Consider the following 26,568-nt stretch of genomic DNA (forward strand, 5'->3'; position numbering starts at 1 on the left):
ACTTTTGGTCTTGTTGTGAATAGCCGCTCTCATTGTCTGAGAACCACCTGAATTTCAACAGAAACGTGGAGATGTGGTCCCCTTGCTCCTGGGAGGTCGGTACAGTTGAGGTACCTGCCCCCTGCTCCTCTAAACCTCTTCTCTCTACCCTTGCCCCACTGGTTTCCATGCTTGCTAAAAATACAGAAAAACAGGGCAGGAGTTAGGGTTCATCCATACTGATGAAAACTGCTTTGGGGAGCTATGCTAATTGCTACAGTTCAGTGGTTGAGATGGGTGAGCCAATATTATCCCAGCTGTAATGTAGGGCGACAGTAAGAGCAAAGCAATTATAGAAAAATCATCTCAAATCCTGCATGGAGTTTGCAGAAAAGCATTTGAGTACTTGCCAGTTTTTATGGGGAAATGGGTGGAGTGAAGCTTATGAAATTTCTAGAGGAAAGCAAGCTCCAGTTTCAGCAGGAGAATAACCAAAATTACAATGCAAAACTGACACTGTCGCAGTCCAACAGCAGTCCAACTGAATATCCTCCAGTGACCCAATCATTCAAGACATGGCTTTAATCCAGCTTGTGTAAGACTCTATAATGGCTACGCCAAAGAATGTGAAAGAGCCTGAACAATGTTTGAAAATACACCTTTTTGCTCTTTTGGTAGAGACCTTTCCAGAAGAACTCAAACCTGTAAACGCAGCCAAAGTGCTGTCTCAATGGGGCGAATACTTACGCGCTCAAGATATTTCAAGAATTTAGGAATGTCTCTGACATGTTACTTCTATACAGTCCTGTCCAGAATTATTGGCACCCCTAGTAAAGATGAAAAAAGCCTACAATACAAAATAAGAATACAATTATCACAATTATTGACACGCCTAGACAACTGAATGTGAATATTCTGGATATTCATTCATTCCTTCATTCATTATCCTAACCCGCTTATCCTGAACAGGGTCGCAGGGGGGCTGGAGCCTATCCCAGCATACATTGGGCGAAAGGCAATATTCTGGATATTAATATTCATTTCTTATTTTAGTTTCTCTTAAGCACCTCTGAGTTGTCAGGAACTGTGGTATAAATATGAGGTGACATACAGGCCAAACTCATCCGTCTACATGGGGAAGATTAGAGAATACACAAATGAGAAAGCTTGTTGACCTTCATAAATCAAACATCCATCCATCCATTATCTTAACCCGCTTATCCTGAACAGGGTCGCAGGGGGGCTGGAGCCTATCCCAGCATACATTGGGCAGGAATACACCCTGGACAGGTCGCCAGTCCATCGCAGGGCACACACACCATTCACTCACACACTCATACCCACAGGAAATTTAGACTCTCCAATCAGCCTAACCTGCATGTCTTTGGACTGTGGGAGGAAACCGGAGTACCTGGAGGAAACCGCTACCCACTGCACCATCCGTGCCGCCCATAAATCAAACAATGGTTGAAAAAAGTGAAACATCTGAAATCTCCACTATTAGTATAATAATTAAGAAGTTTAAAACAACGGGAGCTGTGGTGAATATACCAGGAGTGTTTTTACCGCCACGCACAGTGAAGATCATGGTTCAAGTGTCTATTTTGAGAATTGGAGAAATTGGTTGTATATTGGGGTCTCCAAAACTACAGTTAGATATGGTGGTGGATCTGTGATTTTGTTGGGCTGTTTCAAAAGGCCCTGGGAAACATATTAGGATATCAAATACAAGGAGATCTTTGATCAAAATCTGACTTTGACATGATTGTGGTTGGATCTTCCAACCAATGAACAATGATCCAAAGCATCCAAATCCACAGAAAAATTGTTCACTGACCTCAGAATCAAGCTTTTGCAATGACCACGTGATTCCCCAGACCTAAATCCCCATTAAAAACCCGTTAAAACCCATGGGGTGAGCTGAAGAGGAGAGTCCACAAGTGAGGATCAAGGACTCTAAAAGGTCTGGAGAGATTTTGAATGGAAGAATGGTATCAGTCTCGGGGGAGTAAGAACTGAGACGTGAACTTGTCTGATCCTTTATTCTATACATTTCTGAAGACATCGACAAGCCATTTGCCAAGCCAAGTTGAAGTCATTTTGTCCTGTATTGCTTTTTTACTGTTGCGGGAATATTATATTTGCATCCATAATGGAAAAGAGGCAGGCAGAGGTCAAAGAGGAGATTGAATATGCCAGAAAGACTACCATTTACTTGTCCATCTATTTGAGCCACTCCGGTATTGTGGTCTTGAATAAAAAACAAACGAATCCTGCATCACTTTTTTCCCCCTAAAACTGTTGAACTGAGTGGAAATCCTTTAGCACTTTTTTGTCCCACTGAATGTCATCCTCCGAGCAGATTCTAATCAAAGCTTCTCTGTTGGACTCCATTTTGTCTGCTTTTGTTTATTCATTGAATGCTGCCTTCCTCTCTAGCTACAGCTTTTGCAGCTTTTTTCATGAAACAACAGCATTTATTTGGGCTGTTTGGAACAAATGGGGCTCATGACCCAGCCCTGCCATTGGGTTGTCACATACGCAACCCAACAACATAACCAGATGCTTGAAAAACCCCAGGATTGCTTTGGCAGTATGTTTATGTACGCCTATATCCAATGAGTTTGGTGGTATTTGGATCTGAGCAGATAAGATATTTCTGTACCCTTCTGAATTCATCCTGCTGCTGCTGTCAGCAGTCATCTCATCAGTTTAGACAGACAGATAGTCGGTTACAGTGGCAGCCATACATGCCCAGACCATAATACTACCTCCACCAGATGAGGTGGTAAAAGCTTCTGTAACTGCTGACTGTAGCCCCCCCATATATCCCCCGGGTTACGCAAATGCCAGGGTTGCCAGCCACACTTGGCACTGGGGCTAGATCCTTTCCTTTGCTGCACTTTCCTCTTCACTTTGGAATACATTCCTACTAGTCTCATCTGTCAAGTATTTGTTATAGATCTCTACAATTTTTTAAATCTACTTTGTTTAAAGCGAAATCTAACCTAGCTCTTCTGTCATCGAGGCTTACGGTGGTTTACAGTATATGATGCACTGAACCCTCTGAGGTTTTACCAGTGTATTCCTTCCTTTATGGTAGTCTTTGACACATCTATGCCTACATCCTGGAGAGTGTTCTTGATGTGTTTGAGAGTTGACAGTATTCTTCATCTCCTGCAGCAGGGATTAGCAACTCTCGGTCCTTGCGGTTCGAGAACTGCTGGTTTCCCACCCTCCCTTTACTTGGGAGTCAGGTGTGAAGGTAGTCTGGTCAATCATTAGCAGTAATTACCCAGGAGAACAGAAAATCATGGCTGGATTTGGATCCTAGGGCAAGCGTTGATGATCCATCCATCTCCCTTTACAGACAGATGCAACCTGTGCGTTACATCTCCCTTTACAGACAGATGCAACCTGTGCGTTACATCTCCCTTTACAGACAGATGCAACCTGTGCGTTACATCACCCTTAACAGACGGAGGCGACACCAGTGTTGTATTTGATTATATGACCATTTTTCAAGAAACACGACCGTTGAAATGCATTGTGATTCCTAGGCCTTTCTATGGGTTTTCTATAGGGAGCCTCTGTCCATAATGGGTTAAAGAGGATGGGACATGGAGGGAAGGAAGTCCGGGTCAATGATACTGGACCACCGGTTTTGTCCTGGTTCTGATGATAATGCCCTGTACATGGCTTTACTTCAGATTCAGCTCACCACTCAACAGGTCACTGGGGTGAAAAGAAGCTTTATTGCTGACCAGATATCCACTTTAGGCTTATAGCCTAACCTTCTTCTCAGTTATCAACATATCAGGACCTCTTAGTTGCATTTACAATTTGTCCTTGAGCGGAATATATTTTTATTATTAATATTCAACAGATCATAAATATATAAAAGTAGATGATTTTGTTGAATTGCTGCCTTATGTTCATCAGAGGGATCAAGTCTTGAAAACAGCGTAATCTCAGATTAGTTTCCCGTAATAGTAGTCTCTTCTGGAGCATTACAGTTCAGATATTTCACTATTGGGGACAAACAGAAGAACATCTCACAACACTCATGATTGTACCTAATAAATTAAAATATATTACTTATTATCCATTATTTAATTCATCAGGCAAGAGAGTTTCATAAACATCACACATCATAAACAACATCACCCAGGTCATGGATCTTGGGCAGAAATTACAGGAGTGCTGCATCCATCCATCCCTGGGCTGCCTCAGCTGGTGTGCCTCCACAGCCTCTTCCATGACCAGGAGAAGTGTTGACTTCTACCTCCAGGAGGACTGTGAGGGATTGGATGGGTGGAGGCAATACCAACATAAACCATGGATCACTCCTGTACCAGTGGTGGAACTGGACATTGTCTCAAAGGACTGCAAACATCAGCTCTGGTCCCTCCAGCTCTCTACCTGGGGTATGCGGGTGTCATTGAGTAAATATTTATACCCAGTGCCAGTGAATTATTTAGCCTTTAGCGCAGTGCTCTGCTGTGGCATTCACTATCCCACCAAACATGAATGGAAACTGGTCACATCATGGTTAATATGACATCATGGTTAATATGACATCATGGTTAATATGACATCATGGTTAATATGACAGCATGGTTAATGTGACAGCATGGTTAATATGACAGCATGGTTAATGTGACAGCATGGCAAATTGACACGACCTGTGGAAGTGGTTTCGTTTGAAGTGTTTCGCAATGCTGGGTGCTCCCTGAACAATATGTTGACCTGCGTCATGACACAACCACATTTCAACCTGTAATAGATCTGTGTCTTGTATTCGTTTTGCACTCATCGAAGTGCTGATACGTGAAAAGCTTTCATTTCTGCCCCTCTAGTTGATGTAATATCGACTTCTATGACTGACGCTGATTAGAGGTCTATGTTAGGCTGATGTTTGGTTGGTGATTCATGTGTGATTTTTTAATGAAGGAATCGACTGGGGTCAAGACTGAATCAATTTAATCAATATTACACTAGCAGGATGAGTGTAGTAATATGTAAACTTGTGACGTTCATTTACATTTCAGGAAATGACGTGGTCTTGTTTAAAATGAATAAAATGTTTTCAAATGCATTGCAGTTATACAATATGAGGTGAATTGTTCATACAGTAGCTGTAGGAAAGATGCTTTGCATATTGGTTACTATGGAAATGTGTAAAGAGGATTTTGTCCTTAAAATTCCTGAAAAGGTTTTCTACCATTTTAAATGGATATCTGGGCAAAATACGATTAAATGCAATGTATCTGTTAATGGTTAGTGAGACACATATGTTTTTTAATAAGTGACTAATCCATCCAAATGCTAACCTTCTCAAATGATTAACCAAAGGACTTGGGTAGACAAAATAATCTGAGTATTTTTCATATGAATCTGACACAGCAATAATCACATTTAAGCAGTTTGTTTTAATGTAATTTTACTGATTGATTTATGCCAAATGGTTCTAGACATGTTGCGGCCCCCAAAGAGCCAACTACGGGCATGTTATTGAAGTGACAACTAAGAAGCATTTTAGCTAATAACATTACATTTTGAACATTGCATAGTTTGTTAGGCTTGCATAAAACACCACAGCATGTTTTCGCCTGTGTAATGAAACTGTAGCATTTTTAATACACAGGCTTATTGCGCTTTGGCAAGAACAGTTCTTGAGATTTCATGCCAAAAAAGCTTAACAAGGAATCTCATCTGAGTGAATATCTCTCAGGAAGACTATACAATAGAGGCCATTTTCAGTGACGTGACCCCATTTTATATTGGTGAGCATCTAAATACATTCTCAAAATATTTTATTAATATTCAGTATGCTTATAAATAAGGAGTCAGGCGGGAGGAAGTGCAGACACTTTTTTTTCAGAAAAAAAAAAGTTTAGTAAGCAAAGTGCAATATTTTACACCTCATAAGACCCATAATATAATTTAGGTTCCATATGTCCTTTTGCAGTTCTTTTTGGAAAACTACCTAGACATTCGTAGCTTAGAAAAAAAACATGCAGAATGGTCATTTCCGGTGATATTCTCCAGTGTTGTGGCTGTGGCAATTTGGCCGTGTAATTTCTTGAACTTTTAATTGAAGTAACTTCATTATTCATTATTATTACGGGCGGCACGGATGGTGCAGTGGGTAGCACTGCCGCCTCACAGCAAGGAGGTCCTGGGTTCGAATCCCCGTCGGCCGGGGCCTCTCTGTGCGGAGTTTGCATGTTCTCCCCGTGTCTGCATGGGTTTCCTCCCACAGTCCAAAGACATGCAGGTTAGACTGATTGGAGAGTCTAAATTGCCTGTAGGTATGAGTGTGTGAGTGAATGGTGTGTGTGCCCTGCGATGGACTGGCGACCTGTCCAGGGTGTATTCCTGCCTTTCGCCCAATGTATGCTGGGATAGGCTCCAGCCCCCCTGCGACCCTGATCAGGATAAGCGGGTTCAGATAATGGATGAATGGATAGATGGATTATTATTATTATTATTATTATTATTATTATTATTATTGAATACACCCAATGGATAATAATGTGGCTTTTTAATTGTTCTGGAGAGATTTACCATTACTCTGCATGAGAATGCTGAAATCACACCACTGTCTAAAATGTAAAAAAAAATTAAATTTTGAATTGTTTGCCTTTACTGTGATACATCTTTCAGGAGATAGGATAAACTGCTATCTTAAATGGAAAAGCACTTCAGTGACCAGTGAAAACACTCAAATATGAATGTTTGTTCAGAACTGCAAACAGCTTTATTGAAACAGCTGCTGGATTTAAAGATGTTATCTTTAGTGCTTTAAGCTTGTCTGGATTAACAATTTTTAAATCAGATTTTAAAGCAGACTTCATATTCTTTTAATGACTATTCATATTCATTCAACATAAACCTGATCAGGATATTTTTCTAGCCTTCTTTTAAAGTTTAGTTTCACAGGTCACTGTACTCAATCAATTTCAATGTTCTAAAGATATTGGAGACATTTCAACAGTTTGAAAAAGTTAAATGTAATTTATATGTTCATGCTGTATAAATGAGAAACATTCTGGGGTTGCTGGGAACAGCCATCCATGTTTGCCCATGTGTATATTAATATGTATAATATTTGTGTATTGATTTTTTAAATGTAGGGTAGTGTTTGTGTAGTATGCAGCACTAATTGGTTCAAACATTGGTGTCCTGTGGTAGGGGACACATCATTTTTTAAAAGCTGCATGCTGTAACTTTTGGTTTTATGGTTATGGTTTTGAAAACTTGCTTTCTAAAATCAAGTGGTGTGTTTCAGGCTTAAGGATATAAGAGAATGTGTAGCTGTTACTCGTCTTTAATCTAAGTTTAAGATCCACTCTTATGGCGTAACACTTAATACTTAGTGTCCAGTGCTCTTAGTGCCTTTTTTTTCTTAAAGGTTTATTTTATATGAATTACTTGCTGTCTATTATTCAGAGGATGCCATACCTTCAATATGAGAGATCTCAGTGGTCCAGCTGGATGGAGAAAGCTGACTTTCGTATTAGATGTGTCAGTGTTAATGTTCAGGACTCATGTAAGCCACAATTTCCCATCATGCTTGGCAATAATGAATCCCCATATTCTCAGGTGCTAGTCTGGATCAACGGAGCCTTCAGTAAGAATGTATAAAACTGCATGATTGCATAAATTGTGGATGGGCACGGAACTCCAGTGCTTTCGGTTGAACCTATGTACTTTTATTATGAAAAAGTCTAACCAGAAGCCTGCGGGTGTTTCCACCAGCATCTGCCGGCTACCACATAAAAAACACTTAGGGAGTAAGCAGCGTCCTTTCGTTGACGAGACGAGCATTACATTTTCGACAATGATTCATGGAATGCAACATTTTCTTAAATGGTTAAATACTAATGGCGGAGCTGGAGTGTGTGGGGATGACTTCGCATGGGAACTTATTTTCACTGACGCCAGAACCATCTCGGCCAGAATACACAGAAGAACCACTGGAGACCGAACGAGATAGAAGCAGGGGTGCAGGAGACGAACATCAGATCGGCAGGTTGTAGACACATGCATAAGTGTTATTGTATGTAGGTGTAATTAGCGGGGGTACTCGTGAGTGACAGTAGTTAATCTGCAGCTATGGCTGAATACTGGAAAAGAGACGAATAGATCCTGCCGTGGATGCGCTCAATTTATTTCCTGACTTTGCATAATCTGGGTGAATGAAAAATGCAAGAATTTAAAACAGTTAGCAGATGGAAGTTAAATCCGTAATCCCACGAATGTATATACCCTAATAAAAACAACGTAGGTTCTGATTTTCACCTTAGTGTGTAGGTTTACTAGCCAGGCGGTATTTCAGAGGACGACAATTGTGTGCATATCTTACACCCTGTGTATAACTATTAGCCTAAGACTTGGCAAAGAATAAACATAAAGCATTACGTTACATGAGCGATGTATGGGCTATCAGTACAGTAACTGCGAGTTTTGTTTTAAGCATTTGAACAAGCCATTCCATTATATTAAATGTCAAGCTCAAACAAATATTGCTCTAAAATGTACGCATACATTTTGTGATTAATTTAGCAGTCGGCGTGATGGCGATGCGGCAGGCTTTGAAAGCAGTGCTGATTGACCTCAGCGGCACGCTGCACATTGAAGACACGGTGGTATCTGGAGCCCCGGAGGCCCTCAGCAGGTCAGTCCGTACTTTGAGGACCATCGCATCGGCACCTGACAGGCCGTGTACAGTGGCATGATGTCCACAGACCCAGTGTGTGGACATAACGAAAAGGGAAATGGTGTCATTTTATACATATATTTTAACAGACGTCAAAATTGCTTCAATTACTGTTGTTCCCTACACACTGTTTCACTGTTACTCAGTCTCTCCCTCCAAACCTCTGTGCCATTTGTTACAGGGAAGGAATTTCCTCTGGTTTCAGTTTTTATTTAGTTTTATGTTCATCCAGAATCACCATTTCCCTGTGTCATGAAGAACACTGTGTTTTGACTCATCTGGGCTTCCTGCTTTCAGATTACGGGAACGCCAGCTGGCTGTGAAGTTTGTGACCAACACGACTAAGGAGAGTAAGCGCTCACTGCTAGACAGGCTGCAGCGGCTCAACTTCTCCATCCAGGAGCAGGAGATCTTCACCTCGCTGACCGCTGCGCGCAGCCTGGTGGAGCAGAGAAGCCTGCGGCCCCTTCTCCTGCTGGAGGACAGCGCTCTGGAGGACTTCACAGGTGGGCGGAGACGTGGGGAGACTGGGGTCTTCACAGGCGGGAGGGGTGGGGAGGGACATGGGAGTACTGGAGTTGTGAGGGAATGAAATGTTTCACAGGAGGCTGGGTAACTGCGATGTGTGTTCCTTTACCATCAAACCTGTGTCATATACATGGATTCAAATATTTGTCTGTGCTCGATTGATCTTACCTGGTGAAATTGAGCCAACCAAGAGGAACAGAAGGCGGGTTTTGCACTTTTTGAGAGTAGTTCCATTGCACCAGACAAGCTTAGTAAAGTGTAGAGAAGTATTTGAATCCAAGACAATGATTTGATCAAGGTCTGTTTCCCATACACTCTGTGAAGGTGGTTCCTTGACCATACACCCAGAGAAGGGTGGGGTAGTGTAGGGTGCTGTCTGCTCAGTTCAGGGCCCTTCATAAATATTTCTGAGTGAGGAAATATTTGATTCCTTTTCAGCAAATAGAGTTTTCATCCGTGTTTCAAATGGCTTTTTGCTAGTTTACTATGTTGTTTAACCATTTAATTGCCCCTGCTCATATTTTTCAGACCAATAGAAAGATGCAGTGGCACTCCTAATACTAGATTCATTGACAATATGTTAGATCCTATACGTAGTTTGGGAACATTCGCAAAGTGATGTTTATCTGCTTTCCTGTTCTGTAGGTATTGAGACCAGTAACCCTAATGCAGTCGTGGTTGGACTTGCACCCAACCATTTCAACTATCAGACACTCAACAAGGCATTCAGGTAACTAGGACACTAGTGTGCCGGATTATATGAAATATACTACATGGTGACAAACATGCTGGACTGCTGAGCATCACTCAACAGTTTTCAGATGTTTTTTTGTTGGACTGCAGATTGAAATCAGTCTCAGTGGTGGGGTGGCGTTATTGGAAAAACTAGATAAAATAATCAAACAGAATTAAGAACATTAACATTATTAACATTCAGAAGAAAAAATGAAAATAGTAATAGTGTAAAGACAAGAATATGATCGTTTGAAGCTCTTACACTGTTAAAATGCATTGAAATCCCAATTGCAGTGCCATTTCAGACAATTTAGGAGATCTGAAATGCCAAATTAAAAGTTGTGCTGAGTTGAGATTCCATGTATTGACACTAAAAAAAACAAAGAAATACATAATGTGTTACCATTGCCTACTTTGCAATAATTACTGCAAAGTATGACACCATGAATTTGCCCTCAACAAACTACAAATCCATTTGTAAAGGGTGGATCGTTCCTATTTTTCAATAGGTCCTGCAAGCGTAAAGTCATTAGTAAGGAACAGAGGTTGTCATGCTTTTTACACTAAAACAGAAAAATTTGGCTGCATTTTAAAAATATATTTATCAATTCAGCTTCACGTTAAAATATTATGACACCAAATGAAGCAAAATTGACTTGTGGTGAGCTGTTCCTGATATGGCCAAGAACTGTCGAGAAAGAAGGGTGAATTCTGCTCGTAATTTAAGGTACAGTGGGGGAGAAACCCTCCTGGTAACTGTTCCCTCGTATGAAGTCTAGTGTTGGGGAGAAACCTGATAACTGTTCCCTCGTATGAAGTCTAGTGTTGGGGAGAAACCCGATAACTGTTCCCTCGTATGAAGTCTAGTGTTGGGGAGAAACCTGGTAACTGTTCCCTCATATGAAGTCTAGTGTTGGGGAGAAACCTGGTAACTGTTCCCTCGTATGAAGTCTAGTGTTGGGGAGAAACCTGGTAACTGTTCCCTCGTATGAAGTCTAGTGTTGGGGAGAAACCTGGTAACTGTTCCCTCGTATGAAGTCTAGTGTTGGGGAGAAACCTGGTAACTGTTCCCTGAAATAAAGGGTGGTGTTGGACGGCGCTCCGCTGATCGCAGTGCACAAGGCCCGGTACTACAAGCGGAAGGACGGCCTCGCCCTCGGGCCCGGCCCGTTCGTGACCGGGCTGGAGTACGCCACGGACACCCATGCCACCGTCGTGGGCAAGCCCGAAAAAACCTTTTTCCTCCAGGCTCTGCGGGACCTGAACTGCAAACCAGAGGAGGCCATCATGATCGGTGATGTACGTATGTGCTAACTTGGGACTCAGTGCCAACTCAGGCTTGCATTATTTTCTGTGACCTTGACCTTGCTGTCTCTATACTTACAGAATACTTTACCAAAGAGCATTGAAACCTTTTTGTTTTTTTCATAATGTCTTTTGCTTTTCTAAAATCATGCTTTAGCTTTTTCCATTGTATGCTTTTTATTGATTGTTTATTATGTATTGCTTGAAAAGCCGTTTAAATGAAAGTTGTGAATGCTGTTTTATCCCTTGGCTGAAGTAGTAAAATGATTTTCTTCTTACCCGTGTCTGCTCCGTACTAACACAGCAATGTGTCTGCACCGTACTAACACAGCAATGTGTCTGCACCATACTAACACAGCAATGTGTCTGCTCCGTACTAACACAGCAATGTGTCTGCACCGTACTAACACAGCAATGTGTCTGCACCATACTAACACAGCAATGTGTCTGCTCCGTACTAACACAGCAATGTGTCTGCTCCGTACTAACACAGCAATGTGTCTGCTCCGTACTAACACAGAAATGTGTCTGCTCCGTACTAACACAGCAATGTGTCTGCACTGTACTAACACAGCAATGTGTCTGCTCCATACTAACACAGCAATGTGTCTGCTCCGTACTAACACAGCAATGTGTCTGCACCATACTAACACAGCAATGTGTCTGCTCCGTACTAACACAGCAATGTGTCTGCTCCGTACTAACACAGCAATGTGTCTGCTCCGTACTAACACAGCAATGTGTCTGCTCCGTACTAACACAGCAATGTGTCTGCACTGTACTAACACAGCAATGTGTCTGCTCCGTACTAACACAGCAATGTGTCTGCTCCGTACTAACACAGAAATGTGTCTGCACTGTACTAACACAGCAATGTGTCTGCTCCGTACTAACACAGCAATGTGTCTGCTCCGTACTAACACAGCAATGTGTCTGCTCCGTACTAACACAGCAATGTGTCTGCACTGTACTAACACAGCAATGTGTCTGCTCCGTACTAACACAGCAATGTGTCTGCTCCGTACTAACACAGCAATGTGTCTGCTCCGTACTAACACAGCAATGTGTCTGTTCCATCAGGACGCCAGAGATGATGTAGGCGGGGCCCAAAACGCTGGACTTCGGGGAATTTTAGTCAAAACTGGTGAGAGTTTATTGTACTAAGCATGAAGCACAAACACTAAACCTACAGCACTGGTACTAAACTGAGTAAAACCCACAATGCTACTTCCACACACTACTATTAATAAACACACAACACTAATCGTAAACCCAGCATGTGCACTAGTTTAGCTGTCATTTAAAGTAAAAATGTTAAAGAGGGATATCCCAAGACTGACTTGGCCAAAGTCTGCATAATATTTATACACATTACACAACAAAAAAGGCGTACTTGTACATGTAGCCCGTTAATTTGCTCTATGTATAACCTCTATTCTCCAGGCAAATACAGGGCAGGCGATGAGAATAAGATCAGCCCGTTGCCATTGGCAACCTGTGCTGACTTCCCCCAGGCCGTGGACTACATCCTGGAGCAGCTGATCTGACCCCTGCAGTGGCTGAGGAGTGGAGATGAGTGCAGCTCAGGGGTGCTGAGCGATAGGTACGGGTGTGAGGTGTGACTCTGTGAAAACTTCGGACTCTGGAATGCAGGGAAACGGTGGGCTGTGGGCATTGTGATTGGATGCCCGGCTGAGTCACTGGCCCTGGAACCCCACCACTCAAAGGAAGAGTGCTTGTGATGACCCTTTTTTTCCTGAATTCACAAACCAGGGCCACTCACAATAGTGTTTATTGGTGAAGGTGCTTATAAAAGGCAGTAAGTGTGCTTATAAAAGGCAGTAAATGTAACATATTCTCCTTTAATAAAATAAAATCAGTATAAATGTGGGGAAGTTCCATCTTCTCTCTGCTGCCTCTTTACATCTATGGCTGCTTTATGATACATAAAAGAGGGAAAAGCTCTTAAGCTCTACACACACGCACACGCATAGACACACACACACATGCATAGACACACACACACACACACACATGCATAGACACACGCACACACACGCACACACACACGCACGCACACACACACACACACACACATACACATGCATAGACACAGACACACAAACAGGTGCATACCCACACATACACGCCCTTTGTTTCTTGCTACATGTGAGTGTGTGATTTAGCATGGCAACAGGCCACGACTGTCCTTTTGGCTGAACTGTCTCAAGGAGACAGCACACAGGTGCAACACACAAAGAAAAGGATCTTGGGATGTTGCCTCCCAGCTGTGGAGAGATGCAGGCTTCAGCCAAGTGGGATACTTGAATTATGAACGAAACAAAGAGTTCTACAAAGAAGTATGAAGACTTCTACATATGAACTGTCCATTTTGTTTGTTTGCGTTTGTTTGTGTGCGTGTCTTTTTATTCATCATTAGTCGATGTGCTGGCTCATATTCTATTTATTTTGTACAATATTTTAAAAAGAAAGTTAGAATAATTCAGAATAAACAGAATGAAAATATATATTGGGTAATATTTTTGGGGAAAATGTAACCACTCTTTTAGATTCACATACAGAATATCACCTACAAAAAAAAATGCATATGAAATTGGAATAAACAGCTGACACAAATTGCAGTAATAATGCAGTGAATACTGGAGATGGGGGATTTTCTGTAGAGATGTCGGGATGAAATGGCGGTATCACACCTGTAACAGGATTTCTGCTGCTTTAGTACAACGTTTCAGCTCCTCTTTCACCTCTGACCAGCAGGGGAGCAGCCCATGCCACTGACGGGGCTTCACAAAGCCAGGGACAGTTCTGCTAGAAGCGTGTGTGTGTGTGTGTGTGTGTGTGTGTGTGTGTGTGTGTGTCTGTGCGTGCTATTGTGCGGTATGGTGTGCATATGTTTGTGTGTGTGTGTGTGTGTGTGTTTGTGTATGCATGTGTGTGCGTATGTTAGTGTATGCATATGTGTGCGTATTTTTGTGTGCGGTATGGTGTGTGTATGTGTGTGTGTGCGCGTGTGTGTGAGTGTATGTGTGTGTGTGTGCATGTGTGGTATGGTGTGTGTATATGTGTGTGTGTGTGTGTGCATGTGTGCGGTATGGTGTGTATATGTATGTGTGTGTGTGTGTGAGTGTATGTGTGTGTGTGTGTGTGTGCATGTGTGCGGTATGGTGTGTATATGTATGTGTGTGTGTGTGTGTGTGTGTGTGTCCATGTGTGCGGTATGGTGTGTATATGTATGCGTGTGTGTATATGTGTGTGGTATGGTGTGTGTGTGTGTGTCCATGTGTGTGGTATGGTGTGTGTATATGTGTGTGCGTGTGTGTGTGAGAGAGAGAGAGAGAGAGAGATGTGTTTGGTCTCACACTGACTGGTACTCCTTCTCCCAGGCCATGTACTTCTCAGTGAGGTTCCTGACGGAGGGCTTGGTGTGAGCGAGCACCTCCATGAAGTCTGCTGTAGTGACCGTGTCCAGCTGCAGGACGGGCATGTTGGAGTTGCCTGCAAAGAATTTCAGAAACCCAGTTCACCCCACTGTGAATTCCTCATAGTTTTCTTCACAGGAGAAAGGTTTAGCCCAGGGTGGGTATTTCACCACACTGGATAACTGCGGCGAGTGAAACCCAGAGCACAATAATTATTCCTTACCAGCTTGATGATTTTCAAGAGCGTCAAATATTTTCCGAACAGGCCTCATAGCCGCCTCCTTGCATGCCAGCTTTACATCTGAGCCGGAGTAACCTTCCATCTCCTGCAACACAAAACTCTTTAATCTTTCCTTCCATAATGTTGCTGTGAGTAAGAGCTAAATATGAATGTCAACCATCACAGTGGTTGATTACTGAGCTCCCCTTAACCCCATGTCACACCTGCCCAAGCACACTGTAGTCCAGCTGGGTGCGCAGGTCTACCCCCCCGGAGGTGCTGAGCGGAGGCAGCCAGTGGGCAATCATGGCCTGGCGAGCAGCTTCACACGGCAGCCCCACCAGGATCCGCTTATCCAGCCTCCGCAGCATGCCGTGGTCCAGCTCCCTGAGGGAGAGAGAGGGAGCTACTACCACTGTCCTGAGACCTCGTACCACTGTACTCCACTGTCTGAGTGTGACCCCGTACCACTGTCTGAGTGTGACCCTGTACCACTGTCTGAGTGTGACCCCGTACCACTGTCCTGCACTGTCTGAGTGTGACCCTGTACCACTGTCTGAGTGTGACCCCGTACCACTGTACTCCACTGTCTGAGTGTGACCCTGTACCACTGTACTACACTGTCTGAGTGTGACCCTGTACCACTGTCTGAGTGTGACCCTGTACCACTGTACTACACTGTCTGAGTGTGACCCTGTACCACTGTACTCCACTGTCTGAGTGTGACCCTGTACCACTGTACTACACTGTCTGAGTGTGACCCCGTACCACTGTCTGAGTGTGACCCTGTACCACTGTACTCCACTGTCTGAGTGTGACCCTGTACCGCTGTACTACACTGTCTGAGTGTGACCCTGTACCACTGTACTCCACTGTCTGAGTGTGACCCTGTACCACTGTACTCCACTGTCTGAGTGTGACCCTGTACCACTGTACTCCACTGTCTGAGTGTGACCCTGTACCACTGTACTACACTGTCTGAGTGTGACCCCGTACCACTGTCTGAGTGTGACCCTGTACCACTGTTCTCCAATGTCTGAGTGAGGCCTCGTACCACTGTACCAGTCTGAGTGAGGCCTTGTACTTGTTTATTTTCCCCTAGATCACCTGGGCTAACCCCCATCTGATCTGTAATATGGTGGAAACTGACCCAGGGCACACGGTAAGCAATAGAGCTCCTTTACCCAAGTACTCACCAGGGTAGGTTGGAGGCGGCCAGCACAAAGACGAGGTCATCGGAGTGCGCTAGTCCATCCATCTGGACCAGGAGCTCTGTCTTCATCCTGCGACTGCCTTCATGCTCCCCACTGCTGGGAAGAAGACGTTGGGTCTAGAAGCCAGAGCAGGAGATACTGTGGCCAGTTTGGTGGGTATGCTGCAGAATCATGTCTTGCACTGATTTCCCAGGTTCATTCAGGTATGATGTGTCCTCCACTAAATCAGAGCGCTGGATGTAAAGGTCAGGCCGGTGTGCGTGTTTGGGCTGTTCAAACAGTCCACACTGGAGCCCCAATATGAACTCCTGTATGCGACTGTGTTACTGCTACTGTGCTAGTGTGCTAGTGCAGGTGTGCTAGTGTAGCATGCTAGCACACGTTGATCTCCCTTTGGACCATGGGAAAAGCAGTGAAATATGTTTCTCTATACCTGTCTATCATTCATTAATTAATAACATTTAGGCAACTTGTTTTGCAATTTTGTAGTTTATATTTTGTAATACTAAAGAAAACGCATGTTTAACAGCCACCATATGAGGTTTTTGATGGCAGGCTGTAGGAAGTTCTTTCCATTTTTGTCATGGTACCAGAGCATGAACAGGCCTACTTCAGCATTAGGTGCGTTCAAGACCAGTAAAGGGTGAAAAAGATTTGTAAAGAGTAGCAAACAAGCTAAATAAAATCAATATTTGTTGTGACCACCCTTTGTTAAAACTGCATCTATTTGCTTAGGTACACTGTCCTACAGTGTCCTACCGAGTATTTGAAATCTGATCTTAAATCTTAAAATCATCTTAAAACTCAAATTTGGTCTTTTCTAATGACATACGAATACAGAAAACAAAAACAATAAACATCCAAGACCAAATTTAGAGTGCCTGTGATTTTGCACAGTACTGGATATGCAGTTTCTCTCACGGTGCGTGCAGTTGGGATTGGAGGTGATATCACTGGCTCAGGACCTCACCCTTGTCCTGCTCCCCTCTGGCTCATCACGGACTCCAGCTCGTCTAGGAAAATGGTGGACGGGGCATGGTACCGGGCCAGCTCAAATAGTACCTAAAGGGGAAATGTACCCGTCAACTTAAAGTGGGAGAAGGAGACTCATCCTACATCCTACTGTCAATACAAATGGGTGAAACAGAAGTGTACGTTGGGCCACAGGGTGATGCACTCACCGAGCACTTTATTAGGAAAATTTTTCCTGTATTAGACCTACTTCTGCGCTTGCACTACTTGATAGACAGTGAAGGATACCGTAATCAGGACTGGTACATGATTCAGCATTCCAAATTGAGGAGGAAAAGCAAAGAAATCAACGATTTTCGGTCACGAACCCGAACCAACTTCTCAGAGTCCCCCCTCCATTTGCTGACGATGGTAGAGGTGGAGATGTTGAAGAAGGTGGTCTGACACTCGGTTGCTACAGCCTTGGCCAGAAGAGTCTTCCCAGTGCCTGAAAGACGGGAAGAGTCCCGAGAGGTTTGAGTTTTGATCTCATCTCAGTGCTCCTTTGATACCAGTACTCATTTTAATATCTTAACAGGCTTGGGGGAGCATTATTACTGGCTTATTTCTTATCTATGAGACAGACAGATTCTAGTTTTGGAGATTTCATAATAAATGACTGGGGTCCCTCAGGAGTCAGCACTGGGACCTGTGTGATTATATATTACCTTTTAGTCAGATGACTGCATATATAAACATAATATATTTTCTATTGTAGATAATCAGTAGGGTGTATTACAGAAAAAGTCATAAGCAGGGTAAGTGTTCAGGGGGAAAGGAGGTGTAGTGTGTAACATGTAAGGTGGAATGTAAGTAGAGGGTATAAAGTCAGTGCAAGGTGTAACATGTAAGGTGTAGGGTAAGAGTAAGGTAAGGCTGGAACTGACCAGGAGGTCCGTAGAGCAGCAGAGCCTTCCAGGGCGAGAGGATGCCTGTAAACAGCTGTGGATACTGGAGAGAGAGAAGGGGGAATATGACACTGCATTAGCATGTTAGCATTTCCTCAGTGCCTTCGATTGGGTTTCGATTGCTGCTTTAAATTAAACAACCCGGTTTTAAATCTCAAGTGTAATCCGACTTTATGCTTTATACATGCGGCTACTTGGTGTGAAGGTCCTAACGGCCAAACTCGGTCTTCTCTACATGCTGCTTGCATGTCATTTGTCGCCTGTATCAGTATTGACATTGCCATCTATAAAAATAACCCGAATGTGCAAATCCACACCGAGTCCCTCGAGTGTCATAAATTAATTGAGTAACGGATTTCAGCAAGTCTTTCATTATCCTTAATGCTACATAACTAGTTCATCAATCAGTGGACGTGTTTTCAGATGTTGTTGCTATACAGAGAGTCAACTCGCTGCTTTGTAGACGTATAGTGCAGTGACAAAGGGTGCAATTTTGGAATTGATTTTTGGGATAGGTTGGGGTCAGGACTAGGATACGGCCTCGCGGGGTTGTATAAAATACCCGGTTCAACACACGTCGCTGGGAAAGAATGTCAGGGTGCAGATACTTATTTGTTGTCATCACCATACGAGTGAATCATGAAGGACAGCCTCTTAAGTGCTGGATCTGGTGGTATTCAAGTATGGATTTAGTGTCACCTTAAGAAATAACCAGGCTGTGCTTCCCAGTAGCCTTTAGTGGAGACATATTCAGGCCCTAATCTGGAAGGCGGGGTGAGAAAATACCACGGCGTTTAGAGGCCTCACACCTTAATGGGGTAGACGACAGCCTCTTTGACTAATCGCTTGGCGTCCTCCAGGCCGATAATGTCGTCCCAGCGCACATTGGGGTTGTGTAAATAGATATCCTTTAGGAAAAGACAGGAGAGTGATGGACCTTAGGCCTTCATTAATACACCTTCACACACAAGAACATGTCCAATATGACAGCTCTATGCTGCCCTCTGCTGGGGCAAACTGAATATGGCCAAAATAACAGCTCAATGCTGCTCTCTTCTGGGACAAACTGCATATGCCCAAAATAATAGCTCTCTGCTGCCCTCTGATGATAAAAAAACACCTGCATACATATGGTCAGTCTTGTGTGCTGCGGTTCTGATGGCTTCTGAACTATGACTGGCTTTGCATTACGGGGAGAAACTGTTATTTTCTGAAATCTGTATTTACCAGTACAGTTTCCATGGAGCAGTCATGAAGAATACCTGCTTCATGCTGAGTGAACAGAATAAGAAGAAATTATTAAATAATCATCCTGATTGATATTTTCTGCATAATTGGCAGAGATACGGACTCTTCTTACCCTGCTGATGACCGCGGCGAGCTCCCTCATCTCGCTGTTCATTCCACTGAAGGCACTAAGAGGCTTGAGCAGACGCTCCTGCAAAGGGGAGAGAGGGTTATGCTAAGTGAAATGGTGTCATTAAGTGGGAGAGGGTTAGTGAAATGGTTTCATTGAGTGGGAGAGGGTTAGGGTTAGTGAAATGGTGTCATTAAGTAGGAGAGGGTTAGGGTTAGTGAAATGGTGTCATTAAGTAGGAGATGGGTAGGGTTTGTGAAATGGTGTAATTAAGTGGGACAGGGTTAGGGTTAGTGAAATGGTGTCATTAAGTAGGAGAGGGTTAGGGTTAGTGAAATGGTGTCATTAAGTAGGAGATGGGTAGGGTTTGTGAAATGGTGTAATTAAGTAGGAGAGGGTTATGGTTAGTGAAATGGTGTCATTGAGTGGGAGAGGGGTAGGGTTAGTGAAATGGTGTAATTAAGTGGGAGAGGGTTATGGTTAGTGAAATGGTGTAATTAAGTGGGAGAGGGTTAGGGTTAGTGAAATGGTGTCATTGAGTGGGACAGGGTTATGGTTAGTGAAATGGTGTCATTGAGTGGGAGAGGGTTATGGTTAGTGAAATGGTGTAATTAAGTGGGAGAGGGTTAGGGTTAGTGAAATGGTGTCATTGAGTGGGAGAGGGTTAGGGTTAGTGAAATGGTGTCATTGAGTGGGACAGGGTTAGGGTTAGTGAAATGGTGTCATTGAGTGGGACAGGGTTAGGGTTAGTGAAATGGTGTCATTGAGTGGGAGAGGGTTAGGGTTAGAGAAATGGTGTCATTGAGTGGGAGAGGGTTAGGGTTAGTGAAATTACACTATTAATGGCACTATTAATAAGATTTTATATGTGTTTTAAAGTACTGGCTCTTAGTTGAGCTTGGATTGAGTTTTTAATTTCTGTTATACTTTTAATGTATGTAAATCATGTTTCTATGTGCATACTTGGGCCTGTTATGGGTGCTGAGTACCAGTATACAGTTGCATTGTATACACTACATATGCATTGTACGCTTGGAGAGAGTAACAGTTAACCCAACCATAAGACTCTTCTGCAAAAGAGATAAATGACGAGTAAATACAATCAAAATTGACTATCAGCCTTCAGTCATAAGTCTAGAGGTCCAGCCACAAGACAGCATGCCGACCACAAAGTCTTAAGGCTAGAATGCTACAATTGCGGCCAAAATACGAAGTCAATACGTTTTTCCCACAAGAAAATGTAGTTGCAATCTGTGTTTTTTTTTTCTTCATCTAATGCCTCCCCCGTGTGCAGATTTTCTTTTCAGTTATTGTGTTATTAGGACAATACAGCAGTACTTTGTGGACGAATCAGGGACAGATTAGATTCCTCACACGCTTAGTGGAGGAAGAGGCTTCCCTACTGCGCAATCACTGGCTTCAAATTGTACAACACGTGACATGTCAATACTGATACAGGCGACAAATGACTATCAAGACGCCCATGGATAGTTATGGGTGACACACCTGGCAAACCTACAGTCAGCATTATAGGCAAGTACGCTCTTATCCAGAGCGACGTACAGTTGATTAGACTAAGCAGGAGACAATCTTCCCCTGGAGCAATGCAGGGTTAAGGGCCTTGCTCAAGGACTCAACGGCTGTGCGGATCTTATTGTGGCTACACTGGGATTCAAACCCCCAACCTTGCCTGTCCCAGTCATTTACCTTAACCACTACGCTACAGGCTGCCCTATTGACAGCACACAGAGAAGGGTCCTACCGAGGGTTCAGTGTTGCAGGCTGTGCCGTTCGTTGTACTGCAGGCGGCTCCTTTAATGGCATCCTGGATCAGGCCTCGGTAGTCAATCAAGTGTCCCTGCGACAGCAACGGAAGGACAGACAGACAAACGCAGGTGATGTCCATACCCCGCGAAGCACACTGAAATATTTGGGTTTTTTCCTCTGCAGCCAGGTTTAAGGGAGAATAGGGAACACTAGGCAGTAGGCATGATGAGGCTCGAGCAGTCCTGGGAATGTATTGCGTAGCGCTGATGAAGGTCCTCTGACTGAAACATTTGATTCTTTTGGTTTCCTTAAAACCTCTTTCCATTGGACTCCAGTGAGAAACTTTTCATTGGCTCACGAAATATAGCTCAGATGGCATTAACTTTGCCATTTGTGCAAAGCATTAATATGTGCCCACTTCTACTAATGTGCAGAGAGAAGCTGTCTACCAGTGGAAATTTCCACTGATCTGTAGCAACGCGAGCAAATATGTGTCATAGGGCATGAATACCAGTAAGATAAGAGAAGCAACATTATCAACACGAGCTTGCAGAAAAACAGGAGCCCACCTAACCACGAAGGAGAGGGCCACACTGGATTAACCCCAGAGCTTAGAATTGTTTCTCTCGGTGCATGTGTTGGCTGCCCCACTCTCTCCCCAGCAACAGAATGTGTATATAAGCTGTGACACAGTATAAGGCATTGTTCTCTGCTTCAGAAGCGCTGGACCCGATATGCATATTGAATAAAGCTGTTCTCAATTTACTCTCACTTGTGCAGAGCTGTTATTGTGTTGCAGATTTGTATCCAACACTCCTCTTGAACGTTTAATGATTTAAGTTTTTCTACCTGATGCCTTTAATATCAGGTGACAGGCACTGACATAGTTGATGTTCAAACTGCTTTGACTGCGATTCCTGATTAAGCTATTCCATCATTAATAACCTTCTGGGTGGAAAGATGTACATGTCTTCTGTGAAATTTAGCATGTTCCTTTTCTACATATGCCCCCGGTGTGTACTACGTATGCCTCCTATGTGTACTATATTCCATATGCCCCCGCATCACTTCCACGTCCTGATTATTTGTGATCTTCATCGTGTGACATCCTTACCCGTTTCACTGGTGCCTCCTCTGCTCCTCCGTTTCGCATGATGGGCGACACGTTTAGCCCAAATTCCGCTGGCTCATGAGCCCCGGACAGTCCGTTCTCCTGTAGGAGACATATTAAACAGTCTTACACTGAGACCCCACTGATCCTCCTCTCAAACAGTCTTACACTGAGACCCCACTGATCCTCCTCTCAAACAGTCTTACACTGAGACCCCACTGATCCTCCTCTCAAACAGTCTTACACTGAGACCCCACTGATCCTCCACTCAAACAGTCTTACACTGAGACCCCACTGATCCTCCACTCAAACAGTCTTACACTGAGACCCCACTGACCCCACTGCCCCTCCTCTCAGTCTTACACTGAGACCCCACTGCCCCTCCACTCAAACAGTCTTACACTGAGACCCCACTGATCCTCCTCTCAAACAGTCTTACACTGAGACCCCACTGATCCTCCACTCAAACAGTCTTACACTGAGACCCCACTGATCCTCCTCTCAAACAGTCTTACACTGAGACCCCACTGATCCTCCTCTCAAACAGTCTTACACTGAGACCCCACTGATCCTCCTCTCAAACAGTCTTACACTGAGACCCCACTGATCCTCCTCTCAAACAGTCTTACACTGAGACCCCACTGCTCCTTCACTCAATCTTACACCGAGAGCAATCCTTCAACAATCTGAATGCTTCCACAAACCCTAGCCTTTCTATTTGCCCCAAATGATAATGGATAATGAATTTAACATATAAGCAAAGCTTGTATGCTGTATAATTTCTGCGTATTTCTCAGAAATTGTTGTGTGTGGTGGCTTTTAAGAGCCCCCACAATTTGATCATTTTAAAGTAATCTAAGTATTTGAGTCAGGTCTGCAGAAGATACAGCTCCCTGAGGGTGTTAAGAGTTGAAAGAGAGAAGGGTAAACTCACACCACTGTCTTTATCAATATCCCTGATGGCCAACTTTGAGTCTGTCTTCTTTAAACCACCTTTGGATGTGGGCCGTTGAATGGAGTTTATTCTGGGTAGGGCCTGAGTCACGGTACATGGGGCTCTGTAGGATGAAATCAACACGACGACTCTCTAATAATTATAATAATAATACTACTCTCTCACTGTCTGTAACTACATGTGTCCAAATGCCTGTCCTAAATGTAATGTTGTGCTTTTGTTTTATGTTTATTTGGGAAGTACTCTATAAATGTACTTTCTTATTTTGTAATTATGGACTGAACCAGCAATGCTCCATAAGTCACAGGTAGTGCTATTTTCTGAGAGAGTAGAAAGTACAATATGACACCGAGTCTAGTTACTATTTGGCCTGTCTATTATTACTTTAACTGCAACACAACAGACACAAAGAAATGAAAAGTTTATTCAGTGCTCACCTCTTCCTACCACAAATTCTGGCGGATCTTCTGTCACCTACATTTGAATTAAGAAAATAATTCAAATTGAAATCCCCTTTTTTCCTCATCACCGTGTGTCATAACTCTCATTTCACTAGTGCTACTGATGGTTCATACAACAAACCTGTTTCTGGTAATCTTTTTGTAAGCTTGGGATACTTCTGGAACTTGATGAAATAATAGCTCTCGTACTCCATGATGATGGTGTCCAAGTCGACGTTGTCACAGACTTCAAACTTACGCAAGCCCAAGTTGGTTTCTTGTTCTAAAGAGCAGGCGGTGTCCACGTATCTGGGAAAACCAGTGAGAGTGCTATAAATAACTTCAGCACAGATCCCCAGATCCCCCTGGAGCTCCACAGGGACAGGCAGAGGAGCAGTGTTTGTTTTATGGAGGTTTTCCCTCTTCAGGGTAAGTTTAACTTTACATCTGCACTTTTGAGTATTTATGAATATTGTACATTGTGTCATTTTTAAGAAACGATAAATTCACTCTTGGCCTAGTAATGATTGTATAACTATCCCATTATTATTGGTGGGACCACTCAGGTGGACACATCTGTTCTATGTACAGACCCTCAACACTGTGGATCTCCAGTTGTTCTGTGTACAGACCCTCAACACTGCAGATCTCCAGCTGTTCTATGTACAGACCCTCAACACTGTGGATCTCCAGCTGTTCTATGTACAGACCCTCAACACTGTGGATCTCCAGCTGTTCTATGTACAGACCCTCAACACTGTGGATCTCCAGCTGTTCTATGTACAGACCCTCAACACTGTGGATCTCCAGCTGTTCTATGTACAGACCCTCAACACTATGGATCTCCAGGACAAGGACAGGGCGTAACATCTTCTTACAGACCTGTGTCAAATACGTAATTGATTTGTATTCAAATACGTTTTTGTGCTTGATTGATCTTGCCTAGAGCAATTTAGCCAACCAAGAGGACCAGAAGGCAGGGTTTGCACCTTTTGAGAGCGTTTTATAGGTCCCAATACATCAAGTTCAGTAAAGGGTAGGAAAGTATTTGAATCCAAAACAATTACGTATTTGACCCAGGTCTGTTCTGCTGCACATTTACAGTACTTACCCTTCATCCATTAAATAGTTGAACATTAGTACTAGTAAACTTCTTCTTCTGGCCTCTGTTCGCATTTCATCCTAAAGTGAAGGGACAAAAATCATGGTTGGCTGATCTACCTCTATGTAGCTTTTCAAACCCATCTTTTGTGTTTGTGTATTCAGGATATCCAATTGCAACTGTTTTTTAAGACCTAGTATTGCCTTGGGATTACACTTACTGGTGAATTATTCAGCTATTAGAAACACTTGTTAATCAAACAAAATAAATGTAAACTGCTTGAGATCAATAACCACTTTAACTGCCCAATTTTTGCAGTTAGTGCGGGTGTTTATCCACAAAGATAAACATGATGCGATCTAAAGACAGACATTAGAAATACAACCACTTCATTCCTGAAATAAATCTAGTATGAGGATATTCCTCAATCAGCTAATTATGCTAACAATTTTTCTCTTATGTAGAATACATTAATTGTATTAACATAGTGTGGTTCATCCTGTTTAGGACCTGTTCTGGTGCAGGATTGGCCCCATGTGTGAGTGCCAGCTGTGGGCCCTGAAATTGGCTCTTTGACTGCAAGGGGATTTTTGTGTCCAGATTCCCTCAGAATGTCTCGTATTTTGTTTACGTGGAAAACAAGCTATATGTGGCATCAGCAGATGAGCATAACAGGGTCAGAAAATGTCAATTCTGCGCAGTGAGGCATGCAGCGCCTACAAGGCGGTGATGCTTGAACAACCGACAACGCCAGTTGTCTCTGGACTCCACTTACCACTCCTGGCGAAATGTAAACGCCCACCAAAGCATAAATACGTAGTAGAACAACAAATAACTGAACATATCCCATGCTTCCGAACTAGCATGTTTTTTTAAACAAGGTCTTTCATTTTTAGGGACAGGCTACCCGAGCGCCACCTACAGTTCAGGGGATCAAGCAAGCTGGCATTCACCGTCGCCTAGCAACCCAGTCACTAGCCCAGCAACAGACACAACGCTGCATGGGACCGAAAGCAGGATGAGAAACAGCCAGCATGCTAAAACATCTAATCCAGTGAAATAAAGTGAAAACAATCTACTGTGACAACATAAAGATCTCGCCTTTCGTTCGCCACAATAAACATTAACATTTAAATAAGAAAAACATGTTGCTGTATCAAAACTACCGAACTGGTCAGAGAACCTGCTTTGATAGCTAGCCAACTCACGTTAACTAGCAAACAATATTTTAGGCATTTCATTTCCTTGGCACTTATCAAATAAAGTTGATATTATGGGTTTAGCACTTACCGCCTCTCTGGCTTGTTTTGATGTTTTAATGGCTTGATATGAAAGTTCCATTTTTTGTTGTTAGTAGTTCGTTTTCAACCTGTTACTCGACTCGAGTTAGCTGAAGTAGGCTATAACAGATAACAAACAACCTGATTAATTGCATCCAGTTCAAGTTTGAGTAAAATATGTTTAACCCAAATAGATAACGTCACCAGTTCAGTTATCCTACTTCAGAGCAATGATCAGTGGTGGTCACGCTTGTCATATCATAAAATAAGCGGTCTGAGCGCTTGTGTCCTCCCGAGCTCGTGTGCAGCGCCACTAGGAGGACCTGTGTGTATGAGAAATACGGGACTCTACAAGATGGTGTCGGAAATAACAAGATGTAAAAGTTACGATGCAAGACAACGGACAACCGTGTCTTGTAATGTAGTGGACATGCACTGAGACCAAACTGTTTTAAAATATTAATGAAAATTCAAGAGGTATTCAGGAATGA

At 43.2% G+C, this 26,568-nt stretch overlaps 2 protein-coding genes across 6 annotated transcripts; one reads left to right on the top strand and one right to left on the bottom strand.

Moving 5' to 3' along the window:
* Positions 1-7,873: 7,873 nt before the first annotated feature.
* hdhd2 (haloacid dehalogenase-like hydrolase domain containing 2) lies at positions 7,874-13,798 on the top strand. Of its 3 annotated transcripts, none has more exons than XM_061215950.1 (7): positions 7,874-8,017; positions 8,551-8,662; positions 9,002-9,210; positions 9,878-9,962; positions 11,050-11,266; positions 12,353-12,416; positions 12,716-13,798. In XM_061215950.1, exons 2-7 carry the CDS (start codon positions 8,562-8,564, stop codon positions 12,817-12,819), a joined length of 780 nt encoding a protein of 259 aa, XP_061071934.1. In that variant the 5' UTR covers positions 7,874-8,017; positions 8,551-8,561; the 3' UTR covers positions 12,820-13,798. The 3 variants fall into 3 exon arrangements, with proteins under 3 accessions (XP_061071934.1, XP_061071935.1, XP_061071937.1); XM_061215951.1 differs by having other exon boundaries at positions 7,884-8,017; positions 8,554-8,662; XM_061215953.1 differs by lacking the exon at positions 7,874-8,017 and adding an exon at positions 8,041-8,268.
* A 621-nt stretch (positions 13,799-14,419) lies between these two features.
* On the bottom strand, positions 14,420-26,384 carry katnal2 (katanin p60 subunit A-like 2). Of its 3 annotated transcripts, none has more exons than XM_061215947.1 (17): positions 26,282-26,382; positions 26,088-26,197; positions 24,807-24,877; positions 23,838-24,004; positions 23,693-23,729; positions 23,235-23,358; positions 22,304-22,402; positions 21,185-21,280; positions 19,426-19,503; positions 18,875-18,973; positions 18,045-18,108; positions 17,487-17,605; positions 17,117-17,208; positions 16,129-16,242; positions 15,157-15,319; positions 14,936-15,038; positions 14,420-14,788 (listed from the first exon to the last, which is right to left on the bottom strand). In XM_061215947.1, the coding sequence occupies exons 2-17, from the start codon at positions 26,136-26,138 to the stop codon at positions 14,649-14,651; spliced, it is 1,617 nt and encodes a 538-aa protein (XP_061071931.1). In that variant the 5' UTR covers positions 26,139-26,197; positions 26,282-26,382; the 3' UTR covers positions 14,420-14,648. The 3 variants fall into 3 exon arrangements, with proteins under 3 accessions (XP_061071931.1, XP_061071932.1, XP_061071933.1); XM_061215948.1 differs by having other exon boundaries at positions 26,299-26,380; XM_061215949.1 differs by having other exon boundaries at positions 16,129-16,239; positions 26,088-26,384.
* Positions 26,385-26,568: the final 184 nt, after the last annotated feature.

Source organism: Conger conger, chromosome 12 (genome assembly GCF_963514075.1).
Source record: "Conger conger chromosome 12, fConCon1.1, whole genome shotgun sequence".
NCBI lineage: Eukaryota > Metazoa > Chordata > Actinopteri > Anguilliformes > Congridae > Conger > Conger conger.